Source organism: Suricata suricatta, chromosome X, assembly GCF_006229205.1.
Source record: "Suricata suricatta isolate VVHF042 chromosome X, meerkat_22Aug2017_6uvM2_HiC, whole genome shotgun sequence".
NCBI classification, from domain to species: Eukaryota; Metazoa; Chordata; class Mammalia; order Carnivora; family Herpestidae; genus Suricata; species Suricata suricatta.
Genome location: NC_043717.1, coordinates 19160834 through 19176722, shown reverse-complemented (window position 1 = coordinate 19176722; position 15889 = coordinate 19160834). Strand labels below are relative to the sequence as shown.

Sequence of the window (15889 nt, the reverse complement as noted above, 5' to 3'; positions counted from 1 at the left end):
AGGTGCTTCTTCAGGCAGATGTATAATGGAAAGATGGTTGGCGCTGTGCACTCACCACCCAACACTTAGTATTTTCCTGAGCTGAGGTTTCATCAGTGTCACAGGGTTTCCAGCAATCAGCTAAGAATTAAAATCATCATTGCTAGGAATTTTTAAATACACAGCAGCCTCCCCAGAGTCTATCCATTTGGGTTATTTAAAAAGACAGATAGGGCAAAGGTAATTACTTCTATCCTCTTACAGAGTCATGTGGTTTTCCTGACCTTAAAAACAGAGATGTCCAAGGTGGGGGGCAGCAGGATAGTAGCCCGAATCACGGAGGTTCTCCGTCCACCTTCCTTCATCAGACTCTGTTCCATTAACCTCCCATAAGGCCACTGCTGCCTGACAATCTTGGAGCGAGGAAGAGCTTGAGGAAAGGATGGGTTGGAATTGGTATGTTAACTAGCGATAGGTGCAGAAGTAGATTATTAATGGCTTGGTTTGTTTTCTGCTCTTTGGCTTTCTGTCCCCATCTCTCCAGGTACCGTAGGTGCATCCACGCATACCTCCCTGCATACATTAAAGCATTATGTGGCATGTCCAGCACGCTGGTCTTGTGAGTTACCATTTGCTTTCCTGAGAGATTTCAAGAAGTGGGATACACCCATTACACTTGAGCTGCCCCCAGCACAGCCATTGCCCCTATCTCTGGGGACCACTGGCACCCCACCCATGCTGGCGCCACCATCCCATACATTCAGCCCACTGCCACTACAACCTGTTCCTGGTACATACGGACCTTCAGACTCTTGAAGTGGGATGGGCTCCCGAGGGTCACAAACCCAGTCTCCTAGCCCCTCCTTGGCATCACTGCCTCTTCCCGGTGGAGCTGAGACTTGTTCATGTCCCGTGACGGAGGGGGGTGCCTCCTTCCCAAGGCAGCCTCTTCCATCTTTGGATCGTTTTGACTCTGACTGGTGAGGCCATGAGTTGCCTGAGCGCATCCACAAGCCAGGACTCGTCGGAGGGGAAGGGGGATGCAAACATGAATCAGACCTAGTTCTCCCCCGTAGGAGACAGCAGAGAGAAACGAATGACAGCAGAATGTTAGGAGCCTGTGGAGGGCTGTGCGCTGCAGGCCAAGGAGGCAGGCCCGAAGGTGGGAGTTGATGAAGCACAGCGCATTTGGAGAAACTGAGTGTTCACGCAGTGTAGGGTGCATAGAGGTGACAGCAGAGAGGGATTGGCAGGACGGGGTGGTGTGGCATGCGGAGCCAGATGCCATTCCGGGTCAGGGAAGTGCCATGAGCAGGTCTCTTGTGGGCAAGAGGATCAACCGGGTAGGAGCCCAGGAGTCACTTCTGCAGCTGAACTTAGGAGCCCCCATTTCCCCAGATGTCAGCAACAGACACCCTGGACGTTTACAGTAATTGCGACTGTTCTAGGTCTGCACTGGGACTGGGTAGAGTCGGTTTGGGGCCTTTTTCTCCTGGGGTGATCTGTTTGGGGGCCAGTGTATTGGCCTGGCATGGGATGGGGAACCGGTTCTTGCTTATCTTTCACTGTATGGTATCAAACGTGCTCAGCCATCGTCTGTGACGACCAGGCCCCCCGTCACAGCCTTCTGCCATCCAGCCACCTCCCCCTGTGGCCTGTCCTTGCCACAGCCTCTGCTACAGGATCCCTTCCCTAGGCTGTGGTGTGCTGGCCAGCGGTCGCGCAGATTTTAAATCTCCGCTACCTTTCGTGTTCCTCCAGAGGGCCCCTGGGAGCGAGATACATGTCCTCCATGATCTGTGGACAGCTGTGGGAGGAGCCATGTCAGTCCTGCCTGCCTTGCACACTGTACTGAGGCCTCCCCATGTTGGCCTGGGGTGTCTGGGAGACCATTTTCTCCCAGAGTTCCTAGAGGTCAATAGGGTCACCAGTCCCTCTGCTCTGGGCCGTCTAATGGGTTCTCTTGCCTGTCCCTGCCCCCGGGGGGGGGGGGTTGCCCTGCTCTCGTTCTCTCACTTCCGCCCTTCACCTCCTCATCCTTCTCTGGGTTCTCGCCCCTCAGTCTCGGCTGAGGGCGGGGAGTGGGGGGCTTTTCTTCTGCCCGGAGGGTAAGACACGGCCCTGGGGTTCATTTCCCGTCGCCCTCATGGGAAAGCATTCCTCGCCTAGTCTACCCAGCCTCTGCCTCTGAGTCATGAAAGGGGCACTTGGGGGATTTAGAAAACGTTTTTTTTTGTAGTCCTCAAAGCCTGGCTCTTTCAAGTGAAAGCCTTACCTTTCAAAACTGTTCTTTTTCAAATGAGCCTTCAAAAGAGCCAGTTTGAGAAGTGAAAAGCAGATGCGTTTCCCTGTATTCTCAGCTACAGCTTCTTTCCCCTGAGGTAGCGGACGGGGCCTCGGGACAGACCTCCGCCCCAGAAATGAAAACGACGGTGGATAGTATTGCCGAAAATTATGCTGCTACCTATAATGTACATAGTCTTCCTGATGGTGTTCTTGTTGGTTCGGACCCTGTGGGGCCCGCCGGGCTGGCAGTCAGGTCTGCGCTGTGTTCTCCGAAAGGCGCCCCCCGCAGGCGGTGGTCAGGCGCACTGGGTGAGAACGAGAGGCCTGCCATTCTCCCATCCAGGTCTCGTTAATAAGAAGTTTCAAGAAGGCTGCTGAGGGACATGGCAGGGGTAGGAGGGGAGAAGGCGGGGGGAGACTGGCCGAGGCGTCGGTCATAAGGAGGTGGGTTATGGCATGAGGAGATGATTGCCTTTTTAAGCCTTTGTAAGATCTGAGCTGTGAGCCAGCTACTCCTGCCCGCCAATGGCCGTGAAGGAGCTGGCTAGACCAGTGCTTGTCACTTCTCTTCTCTCTCCCTCTCCCTCCTCTCCCCCTCCCCCACCCTCTCTACCCCCATCTTCCTATCCCCCCTCTCCCCCTCTCTCTTGCCCCTTCTCCCTCTTTCTCTCTGTCTTTCCTCCTTCCTTTTCCTTTCTTTTCTTTCCCTCCCTCCCTTCTTTCCTCTCCAGTTAACATGCAGTGTTACATACATTCAGAAAGACCAATAGCATATGACTTCACTCATAAGTGGAATTTAAGAAACAAAACAGAGGAGCATATGGGAAGGGGGGTGAAGAGAAGAGGGGAAACAAACCACAAGAGACTCTTAATGATAGGGAACAAACTGTGGGTTGATGGAGGGAGGTGGGTAGGAGATGGGCTAGATGGGGGATGGGTAGTAAGGAGGGCACTTGTCGTGAAGAGCCTGGATGTTGTAAGTGATGAATCACAGAATTCTATTCCTGAAGCCAATACTGCACTGTATATTAACTAAAATTTAAATTAAAAAATATAGTGTTAGGATAGTTTTAGGTGCACAGCATAGCAATTCAGTAATTCTGCATGTGACTCAGTGCCTATCATTACATGAGCGCTCTTAATCCCCCTCGCCTGTTTCACCCCTCCCCTCGCCCACCTCCCCTCTAGAAACCAACCATTTTCTATCGTTAAGAGTCTATTTCTTGGTTTGTCTTTCTCTCTCTTTTCCCCCCTTTGTTCATTTGTTTGTTTCTTAAATTCCAAATATGAGTGAAATCATAGGGTATTTGTCTTTCTTTGACTCGTTTCACTTGGCATTATACCCTCTAGGTCTATCCATGTCATTGCAAATGGCAAGATTTTATTCTTTTTTATAGCTGAGTGGTATTGCACTGTTGTGCAAACATACCAGTACCCTAGCCCTGAGGGGCAGCCGGTGTCACCTGTCCCACGTCCTCTTTGTTACAAGAGGCTGGTCATTGCGGCCAGCCCAGGTTCCAGGGGAAGGGGACTGTGTGCATATTTAATCCACCCGAATTTCCATCTTGGCAGTGGAGAGTCAGGTGGTACCCCACTTGCCCTGGGAGCAGGGGCACAAGGCTGTGTGTGACGTCACACACTCACAGGGCCATTGATCCGCTCTGCCGACTCCTCCCCGAGGGAGAGCCACAGGAGACAAGGCCAGACCATTCCCTGGGAGAGAATGACGCTCAGAAATGGCCCAAGCTTCTGCGTGTGGCTTTTACACTCTGAGGTCTATTTTGAAAGGCAAAAGTCACTTTAAATGAAGCCAGAGATATCGAGGGCAGGAATTAAACTTCACAGCACTCTGCTTTGCTTGTCAGAACTACATGTCAAAATCCTGCAGCAAAGCTGTACGAAGGGACGGAGCGGAAATGAAGTCGCCTGTCAGGTCCACCGCCCCATCATCCTGCTAATACTGCCTACTACCCTTCGCAAGTTTCCTTCATTAACATGTGCTTGGCTGCTTCCTAAAATAGCTCCGTAAGCAAACACTGCAGTTCGGAAAGCGTGATAAAACAGGTCCTCTGATCATGCTTATTACTGCGTATTTTTAGCAGAGCACTAATTAGGATTTGGAGGAAGCCGGGTGCCTCATTATGTCAGCAGAGGGCTTGGCTCCTTTCAGAGACCTACCTCCCCACCAGCCGAAGCAAGTCTGTCCCCGCCCTAAACCTTCGGTTCCTCCTCTGCAGAGACCTGGCTCTCTGGATTCCCAGAGACGTGAGCTCTTGCCACCGGTGCCTAATTGACTTGCTAAAATCTATTAGTGACTAGAGAATCTTCTTAACGCGTCAGCAGGCAGCAGGGGTGTGGGAAGAGCGGCTGCCGCTCACCAGAGAGCCCCCTGCAGCTCCCACCAAGGTGGAGGTGTTGTCTCAGCGACCCCCACAGCTGCTCAGTTGGGTGCTATTTATATTCATGTGGTTGGAGGTTCGTGTCCTCTGCCTTCCATTTGGTTTTCTTTGTTGGAGTCCATGTTCTCAGAAGCTTCTGGCATAGGAGTAAACCCTGGCTCTGTCCTTTGAGCCACAGACTATTAGAAGCTCGATGCTTGGCCTCAGACATCAGCAGTGCCCGCCTGCTGCTGATACTGTGAATGTGCAAATGATACCAAAAGAGCTCAAAGGGACCCCCTAGTAGGGACCAGAAGACTGGAAAGTTCATCAGTGTCAATAGAATTGGAGAGCACTAGACTCGGAAAGGCACTCAGAGATCAATATTCATCTAGTCAGCCCTTCAGCAAAGATTCTTACAGGGCCTGCTTGTCACGCGGTGCCGAGAATACAGAGGAGATGAAGACGGGAGCAGTTCTTTCCCTGGTGCGGCTGATTGTCGAGTGGGGAGGGGAGTTACTGAATAAGCGGTTTGATACAGACCTTGGAGTATTTGAAGGGAAAGAGTAGTGGACCACGGCAGAGACTAGGAAGCCGGAAGAGCCAGTCTGGGCATTGAGAGAGTGCTTTGAGGAAGTGACGCTCAAGGTGAAACCCAGTGGATGACTGAGAGCTGGGTAGAGAGTACATTTGTGGCGGAGTGAGGGGACGGGGCCAGCCCTCTCAGGACACCGAAGCCCAGTGTCGAGGGGTCAGGCACGCCTACCTTGTTGCATGGCTCCACAGAATCCACTGCGAATGGTGCCCCTCCACCGGTGGAGCCCAGGGGCCTTGGCTCAGACAGTGACATGGGGCTGGGGAGTGCTGGGGAGAGGCGGGGGGGGGGATGTTAATGCAAGCTGCCACGGAGGCCAGGTAAGGATTGGGATGTGAATACTGAGCATTCTAGAAAGCTGCCGAAGGCTGTTGGGCTGCTGTCTAGGTTATGTTTTGGAAGGCCGCTCTGTGGCTCTTGTCATATGAAGAGTGGACTGAGGGCCCCAAAAATGACATCACTGGAGATCGGTTTTGAAGCTCTTGCTGTAACCTTTGAACTAGATGCTGTTAGATTGGTTTAGACAGATGGTGAAAAAGAGTGGGTGAATGAGCTTTTTAGGAGGTAGATTGGCGCCTGGAAGGAGAGTGATCGGACACAGGTGAGTGAGGGACAGGGAGGTGACACACATGATTGCAAGGCCATCTCTTGCAGCCACCTCATTTCTCACTTTTGGAGACTGAGGTTAAGTACCTTGCCTTCTGAGGCATGAGTCTTGCCCAAGTCTCCAAACTGAGACCCCAGCACCCTTGTCCTCACGTCCTGTCCATCATGCCATCCCACCCCTGATATCTCTGCCCGACTGGCCATGATCACAGTGGGTAGAAATATCTTAACTACCAACATTCTGTTTCAGTTGACAACACAAGGGTAAGCATAAACCACATTCTTGCCTCAATAACATTTGCGATCTCTGGATAGCCTCGTATACGTTCACCTACATAGATTTCTAAGGACATTAAAGAAAGTCTCTTAGAACTTGGCATTCTCTGTGCTTATTTTTACTTGGTTGCACGTGTTCTAAATGAGTCTTGAATGGTGACACCACCATGCAGAGTAGACTGTTCTTAGGGAAATAACATCATCTAGCCTCCCGAGGGTATGTCTTCCAATCAGAGACAACCAAATAGTATACTTTTTCATCTTTTCCTCAGTCTCAGATGCAGCCCTCCTTTGGGAAGAAGACAAGTTGGGCTGTGATCTAATTCATTGGCTCAGTTGTTATTCTCTATTCACTTACTTGTTTCATTTGCATTGATCGAGCACCTTCCATGTGCCAGCAATGGGCACTGAGCTGGGGGCTGATAACGCAGAGGCAGTTGAGGCCTAATCTCTACTTTCAGAATGTTCCCCTTTTGTCAAGGAGACAGGGATTTAAAATACTTGTGTTGACGGAAGCCACATTTGTATCCTAGAAGTTGTGGCTTCTGCTTGGTCATGGTAGGAAAGACTTCCCAAGGGCATGACCTTGAAGCTGGACCCGCAGACTGTGGAGAAGCCCGGTGCTGGTGCGAGGCGGGTAGGGGATCCGAGACTTGGCATGGGTCAGTGCCAGGAGCTGGGCATGTGCCTGCTGCCTCCAGGGAGCAGGCGCGGGGTGACGAGCACACAGTGTTAGTGGCAGCAAGGAAGTATACGGAACCAGGCGTGGAACAGCCAGCTGGGGCCACGTGTGAAAGCCTGTGTCCCACCCAGGAGCTGTACCTCTGTCCTGGAAAGGAGAGCTATTAAAGAAAATGGGCCTTACTTTTTGTTTTTCTCTTCTTTTTACCATTTGAACAGGAATGTTTGTTCCAACGCAGAGAACGGAAGGCATCTCAACATCAGACATTATCACCAGAATCGTCCGTGACTATGACGTTTATGCGCGACGCAACCTCCAGAGAGGGTACACCGCCAAGGAGCTAAATGTCAGCTTTATAAATGTAAGTGTGCCGCCCGCTGTCTCGTGACGACCGCTGTGTCGCGCAAGCACCGCCACCCTGTGTTGGATGTCTACCAAATGCCATGCAGCGTGCTTTTTAAAAACCATTGATTTAAATTCCAGTGCCACACAGTCTTCCTGATGTTTTCTACTCGTTGTCTCAATTCAGTCTGCACAACGACCCAATGATGTATTATCCCCATTTAACAGATGGAGAAACCACTGTCCGAAGGGCTAACCTAAGTCCACCAAAGCACACGGTAGTGAGCTCCACATTTTAGAAAGAAGCTGCCTCCCTTCCCCTTGGTCCACCCTCCCTCTTTTACTGTTCTTAGACTGGAGCTCAGGGTGTCTGGGTGATGGGCCCTCGGGATTGGCAAGTGTCGTCTTCTGCTCAAAGAGAAGGAAGGAAGGCAAAGGCAGTGAAAAGCTAAATCCAGAAGAAATGAATTTAAAATTTTCATTTTATTACAGCTTTACAGATGCTCATTAGAAACCTTAACAGCCATTATTATTATTATTATTATTATTATTATCATCATCCAGAGAAATTACAGCTTCTCAAATAAAGCCTAATGTCTTTGGCTTCCTTTTGTATTTGTGCCATATTGTTCCCACTAGAGCTGCTGTTAGTTTAATAACAGAGCAACTGTTAAAACAACTTGAAAACAACTAAAACAGGCTGGTAAAAAGAAAAGAGGGCCAGTCCCATTGCTAGAGGTGATGTTAGTGCATCTGGACACGTCTATTTGCCCAGACTCCGAAGCGGTGACAGACTTGATTGAAACAAGAACTCTTGCTCCACACAGAATTTCACACCCCCCCTCACCCGCTACAGGTATTGTATTTTCAAAGGGTAGTTTGTCTCTGAAACTAGACGCTCACAGCGATGTGCAGCCATCATGCCCAGCGGCTTATACAGATCGATCACTGGTACCTTCCAGAGGAGGAGGGGTTCGTACATCGTCCGTCAGTGGTGATTAGTTGTCCTCATGAGGCAGGGGGCATTGGGAGTCTAGACTCTGTGGCTTCACACGAGTCGGGCAACAAAATAGAAAATGTCGGGTTCACGTGGCACCAGAACTAGTGGCTGAAAAGAATTACATCAAAGTGATTATTTAGTGTCTTCGAGAGAATAAAACCCTGGTTATTTCAATAAATTAAACTGCCTGTTCTTTTAAATTGAAGTCAGTCAGCCATCCAAGCATGGCAAACCATTTCCAAAAGTTATTGCTTGTTATGTTCAAACAGCCTTTAGATAAGCCACTTAGCTCAAGGAACCGTGTAGTCGCCATGGACGCGCTCGCTCCTGGCCTTTCTGTGACAGCAAGACTGGCTGTGGCTCAGAGAGAAAATGAAATGTGCTCGACGGGCATGTCGATGAATCGCAGAACCTCGGAGGTGGCTGTTCCCCCAGTTCGAGTCTCCCCAGTGAGCTGGGAGTAAGGCTGAGCCCCGAGGGCACCCGGCCGAGGTCCCTCCAGCAGAGGGGACGGGCAGGCAGGCAGCCTCCAGCTTCAGGGCGCCCAGTCCTGTCCTCACTGCCCCGGAGAGCCGTATGTGACACTCCTGCAGTACGTGCAGCTGGTGGCAGCGCGAACCACGCTCACACCCCACCCCGAGGCTGCAGGAAGCTGTAGCCCGGGAATCCTGACCTCGTGTGCAGTATTCCGAGTGTCCCCAAGAATTCTGAGACTTTAGTCCCATGTAGTGGAGAAAAGCCTTATTGCCCCTCGAGGAGAAATATTCCTGACTTCATGGAGGGAAAGACCCTTCATCTCAGGTTATTTTCATGGTGTTGATGACACTCTCATCGGGAACACGATTGAATGCTTAGGCTGCTTAATTGTAATCAAACAGCCAACACATACTGAGTTTTTACTAAATGCCAGGCTTTGTGTCGAACACTTTACATGCATAATCTTATCTAATTGTTACAGCAACTCGATGGCGTAGGGATGAAATTTTCCCCACTTAACAGATGAGGAAACCGAGGGTTAGAGGTGGCCTGTGACCTGCCCAACATACAGGTCTAGCATTGCTGCCTAAGGGCTGTAAGAAGAACAAAATCTCAGTCCAGAGAACCTATCAGAACAAAAGCTGCCTTCATCACCAAGGAAATGGATGTAGTTCCAGTAGCTTAATGAAAAATGTCATTACGTGAAAATTTTAGTGTAACACATGGGTTTTAAGGCCCCGCCAGTGGCCTATTTATTTATTCCAAACAGGACTGGTTTTAACAGGGTCCCAGTAAAACAGAGAATTTAGGCAGCCTGTGAGTGACCATTCTATGTATAACTCATACTTCTGTCTAAATCCCAGGAGAATTTGGGGGTGTGTTTTCCCAAATCTACCTGTAATAAGCAGCAAATTCATATTTTTGGTTCTTAAATAAATGACTTCAACGCTGATGTTGACAAGACGGAGTATTAAAATCGCTTGTATTTCACTTTACATAGCCAAGTAGACTAATGACAAATGACTTTTCTTACAAGAGACGTGCCTTCCCTTCAATCTAGCCCTTGGAAATAGCTACATCCTGACTCTTTAGTCAGGTTAAGAACAAATAAGAGTTGAAATAAAATGACCATTAATGTAAATGACTGGTCTCTCTCATGCCCTTTTGGATAAATCATTCTTCTTTAATTTTTGACCAGGAGAAGAAGTACCGCTTCCAAAACCAGGTAGACAAGATGAAGGAAAAGGTCAAGAACGTGGAGGAAAGATCAAAAGAATTTGTTAACAGAGTGGAAGAAAAGAGTCATGATCTGATTCAGAAGTGGGAAGAGAAGTCGAGGGAATTCATTGGCAACTTTCTAGAGCTGTTTGGGCCTGACGGTGCATGGGTATGTAATTGTTTCACTAGGCCTGCAGTGATGGCCATTTCCTGTTTCTCTTCATTTTCATGGAGCCACTCAAAGGTGTCCCTTAGTCCAATTTGGGCATCGGCCAGAGTGGCTTCAGGTCTACATCATTGATTTAGGTTCTGCTTTATCCCTCATTGTGGCGCCCCAGAGCGCCCAAAGCCAGTTCTCGTCTCTATTTCTGGTCCAGACCTTGAAGCCATTTAGTAATTGTTGAATGTCTGTTACTGCCGAGGCTGCTTCTCTAGCTCATCATAGTCTCTCAGTTGGAAATGAGGCAAAGCTTAGGAGTCAGAGTCAAGTGGGTCAGTGGTGTCATGGAATTTGTGTTGTGAGACAAAGCTGATGGGCTCTGCGATCACCTTGGGGAGGAAGCAAAAGAAACCTAGCTGTCTCGGTCAGCTTTTGTCAGGAACCCTCCTCTTCCATCGGCTTTAAGAGAAGAGGTAGGATTTGGCCCTGCATTTGCCCTCTCGTCCTGATTTTCCTGTTTTTCTGTGGCACGTGTGTTGGGAGAAAGTCTCAGGGGACTGAGAGCATTCATCTATATCTTAAAAATAGAGAAAGTGCAGAGAATCTTGTCTAAATTTTACAGACAGTGCTGAGGAAAAGCTATCGAAAGGGGAAAAAAAAATACTGAAACCTGCCTTATACTCCACTGGTATTTCTATTGTGCGTGTACTTAGAGAGTTAGAACCAGTATTGTCCACAGCGTTAATGAGGGTTCTATGAAAGAGACCTTTTAGAGCTAACCTTGCTTTTTAAAACAAAAGAAGTAATTCCATTTGATTTCCTTAATTGTAAGTAGCCTGGATTTCCTATTATGACATGAGAAGTCTCGAACAAAATCCACTTCGGCTTAATTATTTTATTGATGGGTTGTCACTGCTGCCTATGTGCTCATTTGAGCTGGTTCATTATACGATTATCTAAAAGTAAAACACTCAATTAGTAATAGAAAAAGAACATTTGAGAAGGTGGAAGAGATGCTTTGCTTAAAGACTAGTGGCCTCAAAATGATTATAGAGGTGGGCGTTACGGGCCAATCAGGTCCCATTGGCGGAGTCTGAGATGGGCAGAGGGTTTGCAAGGGGCTGCTTGAGCTTTCAATGACTTCTAGAAAGAGCTAGCAACAGTGGAGGAGCCAAGTGCTGGGTTCCTTTTCCCTTTCTCTGGGCCTGTTCAAGTTTTCAGCTCAAATCAGTTTAATTCATGGGCTACGTATCCATGTCCTTGTCTATGCCCAGTGCTAGGGAAGAACAAGAGGAGGAAGTGCAGCACCTGTTCCCTGGGATTTTCTGGGATCTAGAACATCAGGTCTAAAAGTTCCCATTAGTTTAGTGTGTAACTTAGTAGTTCACTATTCACAACCCATTTCCAGGGGGTGGACACACTGCTGGTGTTTTGTTTTAAATGAGACCAGGTAGGTATTCATTTGCTTACAGGGATTCAGAAATGTGTCTCTGGGTAGAAGGCACAGGGTCGTAACTCAAGGGGGCAGATGTTTTCTCCACACGGCGTCAGCATAGGCAGGGAAGGAACAGAATTTCACAGCAGCCTGGTAGACCTCAGGGCTTTCAGGTTCCCAGTGAAGGTGAAATCGTAGTGGGAATTTTTCTAGAGGAGTCTGGTGACAGTGAGCTGCGGTGATTTTTAAGAAATGAAATCCAGCTTCGAGTCTGGAGGTTTTTCTTTTTAAAACTTGCTATTAGTGTCAAAACTGTTATTAACATTAATTTACCATATCAGCCAGACTTAGACATTGCTTTTTTTCTGTTGACATTAAAAGTACAGGAATAGTTACAGGGATGTTAAACGCCAAGATAAGTAATTTGCTTTTCATGAATATGCTATTATTATAATAATTCTTTATTTGTGGATTTGGGACTGGAACTCATTTCTTAAAATAGAGGATGTATATTACCTGCAAATATGGTTACAAATAACCCAAACTTGGAGAAGCACAAAATAGAAGGATTTCAGGTACAAAATTTGGCACAATAGACTTGGAAGGAGGTACAATGTGTAGCTTTTTATAGTGGGTATTCCATTAATGTGTGTGGATTTAATGGATGCATGGACCTCTACACAGAACCTTCTAGCATCTGCAAAGGAAATGATGAGGTTTAATACTCCATATTCATATCAACATCCTAGATAGATGGATACAGATCTATATCCTTAGCCTTTTATTGCCTACAGAGCTCAGTACAGGACTTGGTACACCTTGGTGTTTGGATCAAATTCAGTAGGCAAAATTGGTTTGCTTGGCATTCAAAAATGTTCTAAAATTTCTTTCAGGAAGGGCACAAGCTCTAGCTTGCCATGCACGCCATTAGCCACCATTATTCCCAGCTCCCTCCTCTACCCTGACTGGTACATTTTTGCTGCCCCTCTCTACCCAGGCAACATTTCTGTTTGCTCCTCATAGTATGGAGTCTTTGATTCTCCCCCAAGTGACTTTGTGCTTTAAGAGCTGTGATAGAAAATCCAAATCCTTCTGTTCTCTCAGAGTGCAAAGGGTGGTGATGACCATGATGTTACAGTCTCCAAGTTGTACAGCAGGTTAGCCCTTCTACGAAGCCTTTTTATACCTACTATACCCATTTTGCCTACCCAATAAGGGAGTATCATAGCTGTGTTCTAGATCAAGTACAAAGGCCTAGGAAAACGATGAAACTTTCCTATGGTTTCCCAGACGTTTGGAGGTACTGGGCTGGAGCCTGGGCCCCAGGCTCTTTGTCCCGGCCGGCACTGTGTCATCCACCATGGAAACACCCACAGGAGGCGGTCACTTTCCTTCTTCGCCCTGCTGTGGCCAGCCTACGGCACTGTGGAGAGACAGATGTACAGAAACCACCGTAAGACTTTGTGACAAAGTCCATTGCCGAAATGGCACTTTAGGCCAGGTCATCTAGATTTAGGAGAGGTGGTGGCAGTCACCTTATTAAGCAAGCAGAAATCACAGTTCCCAATGGTGATGTTATCTACTGGTAAGTAACAAAGGACCCCCGAAATTAGCCACTTAAAAACAACAGATATTTCACATAGTATCTGAAAGTCAGGAAGTAGCTTAGCTGTGTGGTTATCGTTTAGGGTCTGTCATGAGGTTATAGTCAGGAGAAAAGCTAGGCTTTTAAGACCTAATAACTGAAGTGACAATTCACTTTTGCCCTATTCTTTTTTTCTCTCTGCATAGTTTATTTTCCATAAAATAAATCTGTAGCTCTTAATCCAAGTGATCTGTAGATAGAATTCAGAGGATCAGTGAACTTGAATGAAAAAAAGGTATCTTTATAATTACTAACCTCCATCTTGGGGGAAATAAAGCTTTCCCCCCAATTATAAATGTAGGTGACAAATGACACTACTACCAGCAATACTTGTGGCTTTGTAACCAACCAGTAGAAATAAGATACTTTACTATCAAATTATGGGAATTGTAGAGATCTCCAAGTATCCTTTATATGCATCCTTACTTTGAAATTTTGGTGGTAATTAATATTGGAAGTTATTTTTTTCAGCCTTCCCTTTTATATACTTTTTAATTTACATCCAAGGCATATAGTGCAACAGTGACTTCAGAAGTAGATTCCTTAATGCCCCTTACCCATTTAGACTATCCCCCCTCCCACAACCCCTCCAGCAACTGTTCTCTGTATTTAAGAGTTTCTTATGTTTTGTCCCCCTGTTTTTATATTATTTTTGCTTCCCTTTGGTTCATCTGTTTTGTGTCTTAAAGTCCTCATATGAGTGAAGTCATATGATCGTTGTCTTTCTCTAGCTTAGCTTAGCATAATACCCTCTAGTTCTATCACATAGTTGCAAATGGCAAGATTTCATTCTTCTTGATTGCTGGGTAATACTCCATTGTGTGTGTGTGTGTGTGTGTGTGTGTGTGTGTGTATATATATATATATATATACACACACACATATATACATATATATATATTATATACCACATCTTTATCCATTCATTCATCAGTGGACATTTAGGCTCTTCCCATACTTTGGCTATTGCTGATAGAGCTGCTGTAAACATTGGGGCGCATGTGCCCCTTTGAAGCAGCACACCCGTACCCTTGAATAAATACCTAGTAGTGCAATTTCTGTGTCATAGGGTAGTTTTTAGTTTCTTGAGGAACCTCCATACTGTTTTCCAGAGTGGCTGCACTAGTTGGCATCCCCACCAGCAGTACGAAAGAGATCCTTTTCCTCTGCATCCTCGCCAACATCCGTCGTTGCCTGAGTTGTTAATGTTAGCCATTCTGACGGGTGTGAGGGGGTATCTCATTGTGGTTTTGATTTGTATTTCCCTGATGATGAGTGATATTGAACACTGTTTCATGTGTCTGTTGGACATCAAGATGTCTTCTTTGGAGAAGTGTCTCTTCACTGGATTATTTGTTTTTTGGGTGTTGAGTATGATAAGTTCTTTATAGATTTTGGATACTAACCCCTTATCTGATATGTTGTCTGCAAATATCTTCTCCCATTTTGTTGTTGCCTTTTACTTTAGCCGGTTGTTTCCTTCGCTGTGCAGAAGCTTTTGATTTTGATGAGGTCCTAATAGTTCATGTTTGCTTTTGTTTCCCTGGCCTCCAGTGACGTGTTGAGTAAGAAGTTGCAGCAGGTGAGGTCAAAGAAGTTTTTGCCTGCTTTCCCTTCTAGGATTTTGATGGCTTCTTGTCTTAGATTTAGGTCTTTTATCCATGTTGAGTTTATTTGTGTGTATGGTGTAAGAAAGTGGTCTAGGTTCAGTTTTCTGCATGTCTCTGTCCAGTTTTCCCAGCACCTTTCACTGAAGAGACTGTTTTTATTCCACTGGATATTCTTTTCCTGCTTTGTTGAAGATCAGTTGGCCAAACGTTTGTGGGTCCATTTCTGGGTTCTCCATTCTGTTCCACTGATCTGAGTGTCTGTTTTTGTGCCAGTACCATACTGTCTTGATGATTACAGCTTTGTAATGCAGCTTGAACTCCGGGATTATGATGCCTCCTGCTTTGGTTTTCTTGTTCAAGATTGCTTTGGCTATTAGGGGTCTTTTCTAGTTCCATACAAATTTTAGGATTGTTAGTCTTGGCTCTGTGAACAATGCTGGGGTTATTTTGATAGGGACTGCTGTGCCATATTCTGTTGGTCACATAATCAGGGTAGATTTGGGGAAGATACCACACAAGGATGTGAATAAATGCAGAAGGCGGCGTTTTGGGGGGCCCATAGTTGCTGTAATAGAGGATGTAGTCCCATGTGTTCAGGCTGAGGAGAGAATTACCAGAGCTCAAAAGGTTACTTTTCAATCTTACCACCTACAATTCTACTTACTTAACTACTTGCTTGATTTTTTTTTTTGATTTTTGTAACTAGTTTTGACTCACACTTAGAAGACAGCTGAGAACGCAACCGTGGCTGCAAAGGGGAGCCTTCCCAGCAGACACTGGGTGTTCCCTCTCCTTGGAGGGTGCATCCTTCACAGACTATCTTCAAGGCAGGGGCTTTGAAGGAGATAAATTCTGAAGCTTTGTCATCATGTTGGTGGCCATGCTGTTTAGTTCCAAGGTGCTCAGGGTCAAGCAGCCAGCATCAGGGGGTGCTGAATCAATTTTCAGGATTTGCTTTCAGGGTAGGGCCTTCCTAGTGAAACTTGGTTATTTTTGTTGAAAGTGTCAGACACATTCCATTTAAACATTGTGCCCTAGCCACATAGGCTCTATTTTAAAGACATTATGTATTATTTTCAATGATCTGCCACTATAGTCCTTAATTGACATTGAAAACAGAGACTCATTTCCTGTTTGAAATGAAAATGCGTCTATTCTGTTTTACAACTTGAACATGGACCTTCTCCTGGAGCACCAGGA

General features: G+C 46.7%; 1 protein-coding gene and 1 long non-coding RNA gene across 8 annotated transcripts in view; one reads left to right on the top strand and one right to left on the bottom strand.

Moving 5' to 3' along the window:
- Nucleotides 1-15889, top strand: part of PCYT1B (phosphate cytidylyltransferase 1, choline, beta) — a 122542-nt gene that overhangs the window by 82045 nt on the left and 24608 nt on the right. For all 7 annotated transcript variants that reach the window (XM_029930613.1, XM_029930608.1, XM_029930609.1 and 4 more), the window contains 2 exons: nt 7021-7163; nt 9820-10008. In XM_029930613.1, the coding sequence (XP_029786473.1) occupies nt 7021-7163; nt 9820-10008 (332 nt within the window). The remainder of the gene's footprint in view (nt 1-7020; nt 7164-9819; nt 10009-15889) is intronic.
- The window catches only part of LOC115284038, an 8117-nt gene continuing 4106 nt past the window's right edge, over nt 11879-15889 (bottom strand). The window contains exon 3 of the long non-coding RNA XR_003905108.1: nt 11879-12857. This is a non-coding gene — a long non-coding RNA (uncharacterized LOC115284038). The remainder of the gene's footprint in view (nt 12858-15889) is intronic.